Source organism: Anabrus simplex, chromosome 2 (assembly GCF_040414725.1).
Source record: "Anabrus simplex isolate iqAnaSimp1 chromosome 2, ASM4041472v1, whole genome shotgun sequence".
Lineage (NCBI taxonomy): Eukaryota > Metazoa > Arthropoda > Insecta > Orthoptera > Tettigoniidae > Anabrus > Anabrus simplex.
The window spans coordinates 338,981,104-338,995,897 of record NC_090266.1 but is presented as its reverse complement, the minus strand read 5'-3'; the positions used below and the strand labels follow the sequence as shown (position 1 = coordinate 338,995,897).

At 41.7% G+C, this 14,794-nt stretch overlaps 1 protein-coding gene across 1 annotated transcript in view; it reads right to left on the bottom strand.

The window, feature by feature from the left end:
• LOC136864123 (proton myo-inositol cotransporter) overlaps positions 1 to 14,794 on the bottom strand; it is a 569,053-nt gene that overhangs the window by 338,817 nt on the left and 215,442 nt on the right. The window contains exon 3 of the mRNA XM_067140727.2: positions 7,718 to 7,846. Within this exon, the coding sequence (XP_066996828.2) occupies positions 7,718 to 7,846 (129 nt within the window). The remainder of the gene's footprint in view (positions 1 to 7,717; positions 7,847 to 14,794) is intronic.

Below are 14,794 nucleotides of genomic sequence, written 5' to 3'. Positions count from 1 at the left end.
AAGTAAATCTACCGACACGAGGCTGACATATCTGAGCACCTTCAAATACCATCGGACTGGGCGAAGATCGAACCTGCCAAGTTGGTGTCAGAAGGCCAACACCTCAAACGTCTGAGCCACTCAGGTCTGCCTTTACTGATTACATTGTAGTGGCAACATTTGGAAGTATATTAGGGCCGAGCGAAGATTTAGGCGTAACAGAGCCAGGCACCAAGTCGGTTAACGTTATTTGGCAATCAACCGTACTAACGTTGAATGTTGCCAACATAGATAGTACACTCCTGGTTCATAAACCAAGCAGTGATAACATGCTCAAACAAATTATGTGTGTTACACAAGTACAAGCTACTCACGACTCGTCCATTAAATCTGACCACAAGAGGGGTACTAACCCACTCAATGGAAACAACAATCACAGGCCATGACAAGGTCGAGACCTTCAACCTTGAACAAGCTACTCTTGACACTCACAATGATCATAATAACTGACCAGCTGACATGAAAATTCACACTTCCTGAATAAGACAGCCTACAGTAATTGACGACTTGTTTTAAGTTGAATGAAGCGTGGAAGCTCTTGGCTCAAAGCCATCATGCTAACTCACAGAGACATACATCACAATAACCGAACAATTGCAATTAGCAATAGGAATCATACTAAAATAAAAAGTGAAGGGTGTATTCTTTCGTTGATAGTCGCTTAGCACTCAGAACGAAAAAAAATACTGCGCGACAAAAAGTTAAGCACCACAAAAGAGCGGAGGAAAGTAAATGAAATTGCAAGTGTTCAAAGATCATATTGCAATGATTACAATATAAACTGGCTTATTCTATGTCAGTAGAGACTACCTGGCCGAGGCCGTAAAGGCGTGCTCGGTTCGCCCGGAAGGACATGGGTTCGAATCCCCGTCAGGAAGTCGTAAAATTTAAGAAACGAGATTTCCACTTCCTAAGGTGCATATGGCCTACACCAAAAATGACTACCAGGTTAATTCCCGGGGGCAACGGCGGCCGGGCGTAGAGCTAACCACTGTACCCCATCACGAATGGTGGAAGCCTTTACCTTCCACCCCTCCAAGGGCCTTCATGGCCTGTACGAAGATGACTTTGCTGTTATTCTATGTCAGTAGAACGCAGCACTTTCTGGGGGTCTGAGTACGGAAGGGTGTCTTATATCCGTTATATCCTCCCATCTCTTCAGGAATTGCTCACGCTGGTGCGTCTGTTGATTTAGCAATTTTCTCTCTTCATCTAGCAGGGGTGTCATCTATTTTAGGTGCAATAAGTAGGATAGAGAGTGTTGAGAGTATCAAAGAAGGTCCGGTGTTCCCCAGAAGAGGAAAGAGAAGGTGGCCTGCAATTATATTAGCGGCTAGACGAACAGCTAGCGTTCCTGGGCAAAAGGTACATTAATTAATAACTTATTGATATACAAACCCCCCGATAATGTTAATAACAAATATACTTGAGAGAGAAAAAGAGGATCTTATATATATTTCTAGCATTGTAGGGGGTATATATCTACATTTTGGTAATTTAAGTTATTATTTTGGGAGTGATACCGTCGCCAAGTAGCATGTGCTGTGAGGAAAGGTAGTAGGGGTATATTTTTGCGCGAGTCTCCACTACTTGCTGTGACTGTATGAATCTGTTAGCCGCAACAAGACATTCTGTGCGTATTTCCACTAAGTATTTTTCTTAATAATTAAATAAATTAAAGGAAAGAATTAGCTGAAAAAAACAATAGGAATTGTACAGATTGTTTTTTATCATTCCTAGTATCAGGCGATTTTTTTAAAAAAATAACTTGGGTTTTTCGGTCTGCCGAAACTTGAAAGTCAGGTGGCTAAAACAGAATAAATTATTTCTTCTTTCAATCGCCGCTACAGATGATTGGCGTAAAATACGAAGATCCACCCTTGATGTCTATCGGAACCTTCACGATGTGTGTGTACTATTGCACAATTAGTTCCAACATCGGGCGACTGACATCTTAATGTCCCACATGTCCGGCAATGGCGCGATACGGCCCCCAGGTCTCCGAGACCCACAATGCGGTCCATTAGGCCGGTTACTATACACTGGGCGGATTTTGCCGCGTCGGAATATTTACCGTCGCCGCCGTACGGAACTGGCGTGCTTACACACTGAGCGAAAAACCAAACAAAAAACCAAACACAGCTGCTTCTCATTTCCGTTGCAAGTAGTTTGAGATACGAAGTGCGCTTCTAACCTTGTTTATGAATACTTTAATGTCACTCTGTCCAATGCGTAATCAAGTTGAATTTGTTTTAGTATAGTTTTTAATTTAAGTAGTATAATTTCTACAATACAATATGGACCGACTTACACTCTGGTTATTCCGTCGAAGGAACAGGAAAAGGAAAGAGACATGTTCGAATCCACCCAATCAACGAGAGAACAGCAGAAGTTTGAGCTTTGTATAGATTACTTGACAATCTGAGGAATGATAACGAAGTTTTTAAATTATTTTAGAATATCAATTTCGTCAATGTTTCATCCCACACGAGCTGTCTTTCTTCAACCAAGAATATAAGGAAGGCATTGTCTATCGCCACTACACTGCCCGCCTTCGTAGCGGAACTGTTAGCGTTCTTTGCTACCGTCCTCAAGGGGCCAGGTTCGATTCACGGTACTGACAAATTTAAGGACAGGGGGGCTGATATATGGTTGAAATGGTACACGCAGCTCGCCTCCGTTGGACGGGGGTGAAAAGAGTTGCACCACATCGGGATGAGGACACGAGTTTCCTTTACCACACTCATTTTGCGATTGCGAAACAGTTCTCAAGTACACCGCGTCAATCGTGTAAGTAGACTGCAATGTAAGGCGGCTGAAAATCCGCTGTGTGCAAGCACCCATTTGATGACGTGCGCCACTACCGAGAAATGGGCGGTAAAACTACTGCCTATAGTAGTGGCAGCAGGCGGCCGCACAGCCACCGCGCAATTTCTCTTCCACCCAGTGTGCAAGCTCCCATTCGTTTCTTCGCGCCACTACTGGATACATGGCGGTGGTAAATATGCCGCCGCGGCAAAATCCGCCCAGTGTGTAGCCGGCCGTAGAAAAGCCCATCAAATGCTGGTATAATGTGTCTAGTAGACATGCTTTGTGTTCAGTGAACTTCCCCTCACTGCGTTGACTGACCGACTAAGGCTCTCCATATGCCAAATATTATCGCAATAACCGTTGTAGGACCACCCCAGACGTTACAGATCATTGCAACTCTAATCAGTAATCACTGATACACCCATCGATAGTATGCATGTGAATTGTGAAGTAACATCGTTTTGTCAGTGAATGTATATTTACTTGTATGAGTATGGCAACTCCAATGAGTGGGGTCATATTTAATGCCCTACTCCTTTGCTAGATGTCTTTGAGTTAACAGGTAAGTGAAGTCTGAATGTTTTGCGAAACTAGCAAAGATCCTTAATGAGTAATGAAATGCATGCTTCTTCAATTCATGTGCTGAACAGGCCACATTCATTTCACCTAAAGGTTTCTACTAGAGATGTGTACTATCGACTAACAACTATCGAACTCGTCGAGAGTTTCAACTATCGTAACAGTCGACTAGGTACTTTACAAAACAAGTCGACTGAATTCAGTCGCACTTCCGTCACTGCGACACGGTAGCGAATGAAACTATCTGTTAATGATCACTTCGCGTATCTCCGGTAGCTATCGAGGGTTTCCGGTTTTTTTGTTACGTGATCATTGTTTTCGCCGTGTGTTTATATTAATTGCGTTATTCGTAAATAAGGCATAACTACAACAATAATCTGGAAAACAGTAGTGCGTTTGGTTATTCTCAATACAGTATCCTACAGCAACATAAGTTTGGACGGGGATATAACTTCATTACTCATTACCATCTCTGCACGTTTCTGTTCAGTTAGCATCAAGTAAAAATACCATTCGTACGAATATTTGTTCATACTAGGGGCATCTGTTTATTAGCACGGAGTAATGATGAGTGCGTTAAATCATCTGATAACGTGTGTAACTGTGGGAGTCTGATAGTGTAACTGTACTGGAATAATTTAAGTCCAGGAATGGGATACATGCTCTAGGTACAGTGCTATCGTGGTATTTGCTAGGAATGAGTGTAGAAAGACGCATGGAAGAACTACATGAAGAACAGCAGTGACAGAATGCGAACTTTTCGCGCCACGAAAAATACTCTGGAACAATAATGAAGAGCAACCGAATAAGCAGCGTGCGAGGTCACGTCTTGTTCATGCAGATCAGTTTTAATGTGGGGTTCTCTATTTCTTACTGAAGGGTTTGGAGTAAACCAAACGTCGAGATTACACGCGAGAATCGATTCATTTTACATTAAATATTAAATAAAAAGTCGGAAAGTTTTTCTTGCGAATACAGCTCTGTGGGATGGCTCCTTGCAACGTAAGATTCATGACGAATAAAGGCAGAAACAGATAGGACTCGTGCATAATTTTTCCGATGCGTTGTTAGTCCCTCCCAATCATAGCCCAACGCTAATGCTTTTAATAGACTAACCACTGTAATCGCAGGTTATTTAGCAAACTCTAAGTATCCAAAGTTATTGACCACGATATCCCAAGCCCTTTAGATGCAGTATCAACAGCCATGCTCTCATCATTACGGACTCCCAAAGTGTTATGAAGGAATTACAAAATCTCCAGTGGATTCTCCAAAAGCATGGTTACTTGTATGACATCGCGGAGTGAGCTTCTAACATCTACTCTTCAGGTTGCTCCATAGCATTTTTTTGGGTCAAAGGACATGGTGGAATTTTTGACAATGAAAAGGCTGACGTACTAGCCAAACGTGGTGCATCGGAAGGTCTCCTTATACCGCTGCAACTTCCATGGATGGACTTTTTCCCCACTATTCGACAACAAATTCGTCACAAATGGTCTACGGAATAAGAAACATCTCAACTGCACAAAGGTAGAGCGTATGCTCTCGTACAACCTAACATTCCTCATAAGTCATGGTATTACAAGTTTCATCGGTCACGAGGTCTAACGGTTTCAGTAATCCGAATGAGGCTAAACCATCGATCATCCCCTTGACACCTACGTCGCATAGGGTTTTGGATTCACCGCGCTGTCGATGTCAGTATGACTTTTAGGATACTTCTCGAAGCTGCTTTCTATCTTAACTATGTTATCTACAAGTGCTGTTTCCGACCAGCGCTGCATTGGTGTTACAAGGTGAAAACAATTCAGTTCTCAATGCTGCGATAGACTTTTTGAAAACAGCGGATTTAAGAATTTGACTTTGTGCTTATCGCATTGTTGCCGGTGTTTTGTATGTTCTCCCCCTCTCCTCCCGGAAGAGAGATTCAGTGCGGCGTTATGTACCTACTTGAAGAATGTGGATGATTTGGTTTTCATTTCTTATACGTACTTTGCGCTGACAATTTATATTTTTGTATATGCGCTGTGAGTGTTCCTTGTACATGGAGGATGACCAAATGTTATTTCAACGAAGGTCAATTAAATAAAAAAGGTAACAGCCATAACCGGTGTTATAAGACCGTAACACATGCATGTTGCATGGCCTTCACCGTTACACAAGGAAAGTCAAATGCTATCTTGAAATAATTTCTGTAGGAATGGAATGGAAAAAGGTTTCATTCATGAATGAGACTGTAACTGAGTTATGATGATGCGTGATGTATAAAGGGGTCTAATATTTGTCATCGGCCCCATAATTGAGTGAAGGCCTTCCACAGCTAAAACTCCCTGCGTTGTGAATTACAGCTTTTTACCACGTCGTTCATTAGTTAACGATGAGTAGCATCCGCTCGCCTCTCGGCTGATAATCGTACCGAGCTCGATAGCTGCAGCCGCTTAAGTGCGGCCAGTATCCAGTATTCGGGAGATAGTAGGTTCGAACCCCACTGTCGGCAGCCCTGAAAATGGTTTTCCGTGGTTTCCCATTTTCACACCAGGCAAATGCTGGGGATGTACCTTCATTAAGGCCACGGCCGCTTCCTTCCCCATCGTCGCCGTAAGACCTATCTGTGTCGGTGCGACGTAAAACAACTAGCTGATAATCGTTCTCTCTGAACTGAATAACGATTCCAATAGTTCGTTATGGAATCCATTGCCTCTTTTCTTCGATATGTTCTACATCTGAGGTAAAAATGTCGAACACATGATTTAATGTGAATCTAGAATTTCTGATGGGCATGGAGCAATATTTCAGTAGTTTGTCGTTTTCGTTTCTTGGGAAATATGGGGATGTCTTCTTTGTTAACCATTTTTCCGTTGCGACTACAAAATGACTGTCAGTGGGGTAAGGTGGCTTCTACAGCGCACCTTTCTGAGAGGATAGCCTTCACTGGAGTTGAACTTTTAAGTTTCTTTCTCTCATGATGTCGGCAGATCTCTATGCTGAAGTGAACCACATCTGACAGATGTACGCATTGTTTGCAGTTTCCTAGTTGACTGCTCGAGATGTCGTGGTAAGCAGGCCCTTGTACTTATTAAATAAAGTAATTTATTCCAAAAATCTGTATTACCACTTCTTGTTAGTTTTTTGCATAATCGAGAATAAAGGAGGTCGGTCACTTTTGCATAGAAAACATTCAAATAATAAAGCCAAAAATTAGGCACTCTTTCTCTCCACTAGAGTCGAAAGGAAACCAACAAAAAATATGAAACAGATGGCCGACGAGACTGTGGGTTTCCATTCGCATGTGTTTCAAGTTCACACTGAGCGAACCTGGACGACAAGACTAGTGGGTACTACTCGCGCACTGTATTTGTCAACGAGCAGCACATGAAGCGATCCAGGTACGCATCACGTACCAAGTATCGAAGAATGAATTGTTGCTTCTTTTCCTTCTACGCTCGTGTAATCAAGTGATTGTTACACAGAAATCTAAATGGACACGCGGACGACAGGCAGCAGTTATTGCAAACACAGCCATAACCTCCCAAATGATCCTGAAATATTGCAAAACCAACTCAACGTAGTAAACATGCAAACATCAGTATGCTAAATCACTGTTTTGGAGAATGGGAGAAATGAACGCAGCTTGCTAATACGGTGGGGAGAAACGGGTTCCACAACTCCGCTATCATTGTTCTTGCTGTTACCAAAGATCTGCCAGTCGGTAACTAGGACAGTGAGCCTATAATATCTGGAATGCCAAGAGTGGTAAAGTGTGTGAAGACTTTATTTGAAAATACCACCACAGAACATGTGTGGATTCAGGAATACACACGATGACCGTCGAAGTACACGTGGGATAGACGAGGGATACATTATGTTCGATTCCTGGTGCTTATTTGGGCCGCTGTGAGGGGACTCCGCTTTCCTCCCCACAGCAAAATCCATACCTCCAGTCTCTAGAACCCCTTCTCAAGCTTGGATAAAAATTTAGTAGTGCAACCCACACTTGTGCAAATCACATGAATACGGTTACCGTACAACTTGTCCCAGACTCTTGAGAACATGCAGTAGTAACTCCTCGCCATCGCCGTCGTTGTAGTTGAGCCTTCTTAGTGAGTAATAATAACGGTGGGCGAGTAAACCATTCGTCCATTGCGATAGCAACAGTTCTCGGACCAGGTCTGAGAAGTTAAGTAGTTTATTCATTCACACCTTAACTTACTCGCTATAGAAATATTTAATTTCCGAGAATACTATCGATGTATCATAGAACAGTTTTGAGGTCAATGAGGATACTTACCAATTCCGACTCCTACAACGATGCGACCCACGAGGAGGATCTCTTTGTTTGTGGCCACTCCCATGATGATGGATCCGGCCGTGAACACAAGGCTGGCCAGGAGAATTACCGGCTTACGCCCAAACTTATCTGCAACAAACCAACAAGAAAGCCATGTTATATACAAAAATACAATTAACGAGTGAATGAATGAATGAATGAATGAATGACAATGAATATGCAAAACACCGCGCACCATTTATCATATTAACCAATTTAAGATGATTATTATGATTTTGTTCTTTTAATAAAACACATATCAAGGTCATCTGTCCCTCAATTGAAAGTCCAGACTTATCACTTGAGGTATATTGTTTACGGCGCGCTGTATTTTATGATATAGCCCAGAATAATTATTCTTTGTTTTTCATCGGACTGTGCCAGTTTAATTTCAAACTTTAACATTATTAAGATGTCTGAGGTATGTGTGACGTTAGTACGCTTAACACCATTCCTTGTGCAGCCAGTATCTGTGACAAGTGGTCTGATAGTATGCCTTGTAGGGTCAGATTATGTGTAGCTACATTTCTGCGGACTCAGAAAACCGATATGCATAGCATATCTCTCATTTCCCTAGAATATCCCTTCAGCAACACCTGATAGTGGGAATGTCAAATCAGGGGCCTGTTCCACGAACGAACTTTGCAACTTTTCAACTTTGCACTTTTCAATTTTTGCAAAGTGCAAAGTTTTCTCTTCCACCATGATCTAAGTTGTACTTTTCAATTTCTTCGCAAAGTGAAAAGTCTTTGCGAATGAGTGATCCGATCGAGTTTATTCCACGAGCAAACTGTACAGGCCTAATACTCTATGATTTTAATGCTTTACTTTTCGCGGCGTACTTTACGGTATAATTGTGGTACAGTTTCAGTTTTTATCATGGGAAAGAAAGCTTAGTATTACATGAAGCTGGCTGTGCTGGATGTTGTCAAGGAGAAACGTGACATCCTTTTTGACAACTTTAAAGATAATCTCTCAAATGATGACACACATCAATGTTTACTAGAGTACCGTCAACATATCAACACACAGAAGGAAATTCATCCTTCATTAGAAATCTCGTCGCTATGTTATATGGATTATCAGGCCAACGTACTGTTAGGAATAATATTACATTTACTATAACATGTACGACTTTGGTAACAGTTCTGCAAATAATTGATTTTGATGTCACTTGCATTCTACAAAATTCCACACCGTGCAGCTGGGCACCATTTACTAACCAATGTATATAAGCATATAAGAATTTGTTCTTTTTCGGAAAAAATTGACTTCTTTTTGTTGCATGTTTCAATAAATGACCGATCATTTCAAGAATATAGTCAGCCTGTGTTGGGGTAATACGAAATCACTCTCTAAAGTCCGTCGAAGTGAGGTTATGAAAATTAATCTCGTCTTTGTACTTTCTCTTATTGGATTCTTCATCACTGTCCTCACTTGATGCTAACAAAAGCTCACGTCGTAACGTGTTTATATCACTAAACAAAATTCTACGCCGAGAAACTAGTGTACATACTTGTTAATTAACAGATGAAAAGGGAATCCTCTCTTTGCAAGATTTATGAAAACTTTTCACTTCATTTCTTTGCACTTTGCATTTCTGTACCAATGAAGGAACATAACAGGCTTGAAAAGTGAAACGATTCTTAACTTTTCACTTTGCAAGCTAAATCTGAAAAGTGATAGAACAAAATCTGAACTGAAAAGTGCAAAGTGCAAAGTGAAAAGTTGCAAAGTTCGTTCGTGGAACAGGCCCCAGATTAGCCTTCGGGCTGGGAATTCAATAACAGTACGTATTATGATACACTGGCGAAAAATGAAATCTCAACACCAAGGCGTAGTTTTGCTCGATAAAGTAAATTCGAGGGGAGTGTTTGCACATCTGAAAGACGACGCCTTCTCAAATTTGCACGCTAGTCGCCGAAGAGTGGTGCTACTATGACCTTGCGAAGCAAGGTTGCTTTAAATACGCGCTGTACATTTCGTGAGTGTTAATCATCGACCGGTGCTGGCATTGTGATGTAGGTGTCATCAAACATGCCTTTAAGGAGGCGAACAAGACAGTAGCAGAAACTTACCGATTTTGAATGAGGCCGTGTAACAAGGCTGCGAGAAGGTGGATGTTCTTTCCGCGATACTGCAGAAGGACTTGGCACGGATGTATCCACAATGCAACGGTGCTGGCAACTATGGTCACGGGAAGGCACTGTATCAAGAAGACCGGGGTCCGGCCGCACACGAGCCACTTACGGCTAGGGAAGATCGCCGTATTCGCCGAATGGCTGTGAAGGATCGCACTGCATCTGCTACAGCCATCAGAGTTTCAGTTGGTACCAGAGTGACAGCGAACTGTAACAAATCGATTATTACTTGAGGGACAGCGCCGAGCCAATCGCCTTGTAACGTTCACACCACTAACTCCGAATAACTGCCATCTGCGACTTCAGTGGTGTCAAGCTAGAGCTCATTTCTGTAACGATCGTGAAAAACCGGGTAACTCAATGTACCTCTAACCACTATTATCCTTAAGACTGGTCACGCCTCTCAGCCGCGTGCGGATATGCAGTCCATCAGAACAATTGTCCTTGTGTTCATATTCCTATGCCTGTGTGTACAGGAAAATGAAACTTACATGCATTATACTGTAGGAGGGAATCATGCATACATTTGTGCAGCAGGCCTATGCTACAAAGTATGTAAGGTTCATCTTCCTGTACACAAGCATATGAAAATAAACAACGACAATAGGGAACATGCATGATCCGGGGTTTTAATTAAAAATATGATAATCTGATACAAAATTGCATGCAGAATTCAAAAATGTGATCAGAATGTACAAATAATAACTCCAAACATGATAAAAATCTACGAAACTGTCACGTCACGCAAGTACGCGATCTCATTGGCCTGACGTCATCGTACAGGTTGACTGAATTAGCAGACGAAATAACACGTAGTGTGCTGTGAGAAGCAGGATACACTTCGCGTATTTCTACTTTACGTTAGTGTCTAGTATGGTTAAATTCGAGGTCTATACATTGGATAATAATCTCAGTGGTATATTTTAGACTTAAAATGAATCCTGCGCAGACAGTGAGGCAGAAAACTTATAAATGGTGTAGAGTTCCGATGTGCTATTGCACATCCCAAACAAATTGTTTATAAACGTTCCAAAGACGCTAAAACTAGGGAGAAATGGATTTTGGCGAGCTGGAGAAATGCTGGTGATATATCGGAAAAGTCTACAGTTTATTTTTTTGAAGATTTTAACGTAAGATGAATTTGTTTGAATTTTCAAATCACTTTTCCATGTCAGCTGTTCTAGTGGTAAAACTTTAAATTTTAATGTATGATGCTTTATTTAAATGCTTCAATTACATCTTGGAATATGAAAGTAATAAACGGTGCATTAAATAATGCTGATTATTAAAGTATTCTCCAAACCTAACCTATGTTTTGGGTGATCCATGTCAAGATAATAAATCAAAGGGGTTATGAACCATTTTGACAGCTCTAATTCTACCAATATATCTTGGCATGGGACAGTTATGTATGTCTTTATTGAAGAGCTTAATTGGTAAAGAAATTTAAGGCTATATCTAAATACCCTATAATGTAACAAAGAATAGGCGTGTACGTCATGAAACGAAACGACGTGAATTTAACAAAAGTATAACTCTACACAAAATCAATGCTTGTCTGTTGGAGTCTTATAAGTTAACAATGCTCAATTATGATAATTATCATAATATTAATGAAATAAATAACATAATTGCATACAGGTGAAAATAGTGATGTAGGTGTTTAAAATATAATCCAACTTAGCCTAAGTTTTAGGTTATACAAGCCAAGTCAATAAACCGAAGGGTAAAAATACCGCGCGAGTTGGCCGTGCGGTTAGGAGCGCGAAGCTGTGAGCTCGCATCCGGGAGATAGTGGGTTTTGAATCCCACTGCCGGCAGCCCTGAAGATGGTTTTCCGTGGTTTCCCATTTTCACACCAGGCAAATGCTGAGGCTGTACCTAAGGCCACGGCCGCTTTGTTCCCATTCCTAGGCCTTTCCTGTCCCATCGTCGCCATAAGACCTATATGTGACGGTGTGACGTAAAGCAAACAACAACAAAATAAAAAAATTAAAGTCACAGCACCCAAAGACATTCCTGTATTGAGCGACTAAAATGTCACCAGGACACTTTTCTTTCCTGATATGCTCAGCTTGTTAAAAGCCAAATGTAATTAATGTTACTGGCTTCACGCCCCGCTAACTACTTCTACGATTTTCGGAGACGCCGATGTGCAGGAATTTAGTCCTGCAGGAGTTATTTTACGTGCCAGTAAATCTACCGACACGAGGCTGACGTATTTGAGCACCTTCAACTACCACCGGACTGAACCAGGATCGAACCTGCCAAGTTGGTGTCAGAAGGCCAGCACCTCAACAGTCTGAACCACTCAGCCCGACTTGTGAAAACTAGATGAAGTCATATTTACCTTTATCATGTTTAACTTTTTCCCTCCACAAAGATATTTAATTATCTTTCATGGGCCCCGGAAGTGGGTAGGCCAGTTGTCCCAACCATAAATATATATATTTTTTGGGAATGATAGATTACAGCCCTATAGTACTATGATCTTTCTTTCTTTCTTTCCTTCTTTCTTTCTTTCTTTCTTAATCAGCTTATCCTTCAGGGTTGGTTTTCTCTCGGACTCAGCGAGGGATTTCACCTCTACCACTTCCAGGGCAGTGTCCTGGAACGTGAGACTTTGAGTATGATGATGAAACTGGTGAGGAGGGCCATTACCTCTCCCATGAGGCCTCACCTGTTATGCTCAACAGGGGCCTTTGGAGGATGGGAGGATCGGAAGGGATAGACAAGGAAGAGGGAAGGAAACGGCCGTGGCCTTAGGTGCCTGGAGGAGAAGTAGGAAAATACGAAAAACCACTTCGAGGATGGCTGAGGTGGGATTCGAAACCCTTCTACTCAGTTGACCTCGCGAGGCTGAGTAGACCCCGTTCCAGCCCTCGTACTATTTGTTTTCAACTTTCATGGCAGAGCCGGGAATCGAAACCGGGCCTCCGGGAGTGGCACACATTAACCACTACACCACAGAAGCGGACTAGTACTATAATGCTACCTATATGTTTATGTTAGTGCTGAAATCCGATTTCTTACTTTACTAATGCTGAAAGCCCGAAAATGTAATGTTATTCTTTAATAGGGGAATCAGTCTAGAAGGAAATGTTGAAAGTGATGTGATATCTATCCAGGTTCGTTGTTATCTAATACTATGGGTTACAGTACATTGCACGTATATAAAAGACGCCACTTACAAACTTGCTTTTTATCCGCGAATTTCTGCGGCCACAAAAGTCACTATTTTTCAAGAATGATGACATCTACACATGATAGATTGTCTGACTGTGCTGTTTTGAACCTTTCTTCTGTCATTTTGAAGTTATTCGCGATCATGAATAATAAACAATCGGCTTTTAGCAACGGCTGATGCACAACGGCTGGTAGAGCTCCATGCTGTCCTGGATCGTGACGTCACAGCGCGCCGCTTACGTCAGAGGCCGTTTCACTCGCCTTGCGGAAAGGCACTATTAAATATTTTTTTAATGGTAGAAAACAAGGCAACATACCACAATGTAATACGTTTACATACTATTTCATTGGTGTACTTTTCAAAAAAAATATTTTTGAAAATGATGCATGTTCCCAATTGTTCTGATGGACAGCATATCCGTACGTCGCTAAGAGGCGTGACCAGTCTTAAGGAAAATAATAGTTAGGAAGTGCACTGTCACTTACCCGGTTTTTCAAAATCGTTACAGATTGGAAGGCAAAGTGGAGACCAGTTGTGTTCTCTGATGTGAACCATTTAGTCTTGGTGCCAGTGATGGCCGTAGTTTGGAAAGGAGGCCAGTTGAGCTCTTGGAAACTAGCTGTCTACGGCGCCGACACACTGGAACTACTCCAGGAGTTATGGTCTGGGCACAGATTTCCTTCGATAACAGGAGTACTCTCTTCGTTGTCCCAAGAACCTTGACAGCGGAATTGTACGTCAGACGACTGTTTATTGAACCTGTAGTACTGCCATTCATCTGAAGTATTCAAGAGGGTGTTTTCCACTAGGATAACGCTCACCCTCATATCGCTGAAGTCACCCAATGTACTCTACTGAGTATCGACCACTTGCCTTGGCCTGCAAGATCACCAGACCTTTCACCCATTGAGCACGCATGGGACAGTAGGGAACGGCGCATCCAGCGTCATCCAATACCAGCGTTAACCGTTGCCGATTCAACTGACCAGGTGCAACAGGCGTGGAACTCCATCCCACAAATTGGCATACGGCATCTTTGCATGAACGTCTGCATGCTTGAATTCAAAATCATGGCGACTATAGCGGTTATTAATGTACCGCCATGTTACAAGTATTCTCGCGCATACTTCCACCTGTGACCTGGAAACTTTAATCATAGGCATATGTCAACTAGAAAACTGCTTAGCCTAAATTACATTTCTCTATACGAATGTCTTCTTGTTTTTGTGATTTCATTTCCCGCCAGTGTATAATTTATATGAAGTACTCCCTTCTTTTAAAGAAAGTTATTTCATCGTTTGCGTCTTATCAAGACAAAACAGGATTATGCTGACTATGCCTCAACATTAACTAACAATAAACAATGTGGAGTAGAAAGAATCGAAAGATGAAAAGCACTACAGTGAATGCTCCTAGGAGAAACCCGCCAATCGTATTCGCCATTCTGCCAAGAACTTTGTACAGCCTTCCTTTGTGGCCCCATTCCCTTAAATGAACTGAATCATTCAAACTTTCGAGAATTCTTAGAAAAATACACCGGCAAATCTCTTTCAAATTCTTCCACGCTAAGAAAGGAATACACCAGTGGAAGGTACGAAAATACTGTGAAATAATTCAGAAATCTGGTTGCAAATAAATACAAAAATGGGCATAAGTCGATTACATCACAGAGTCTATGGGAAGACATATTGGGAATACATTGTGGGGACT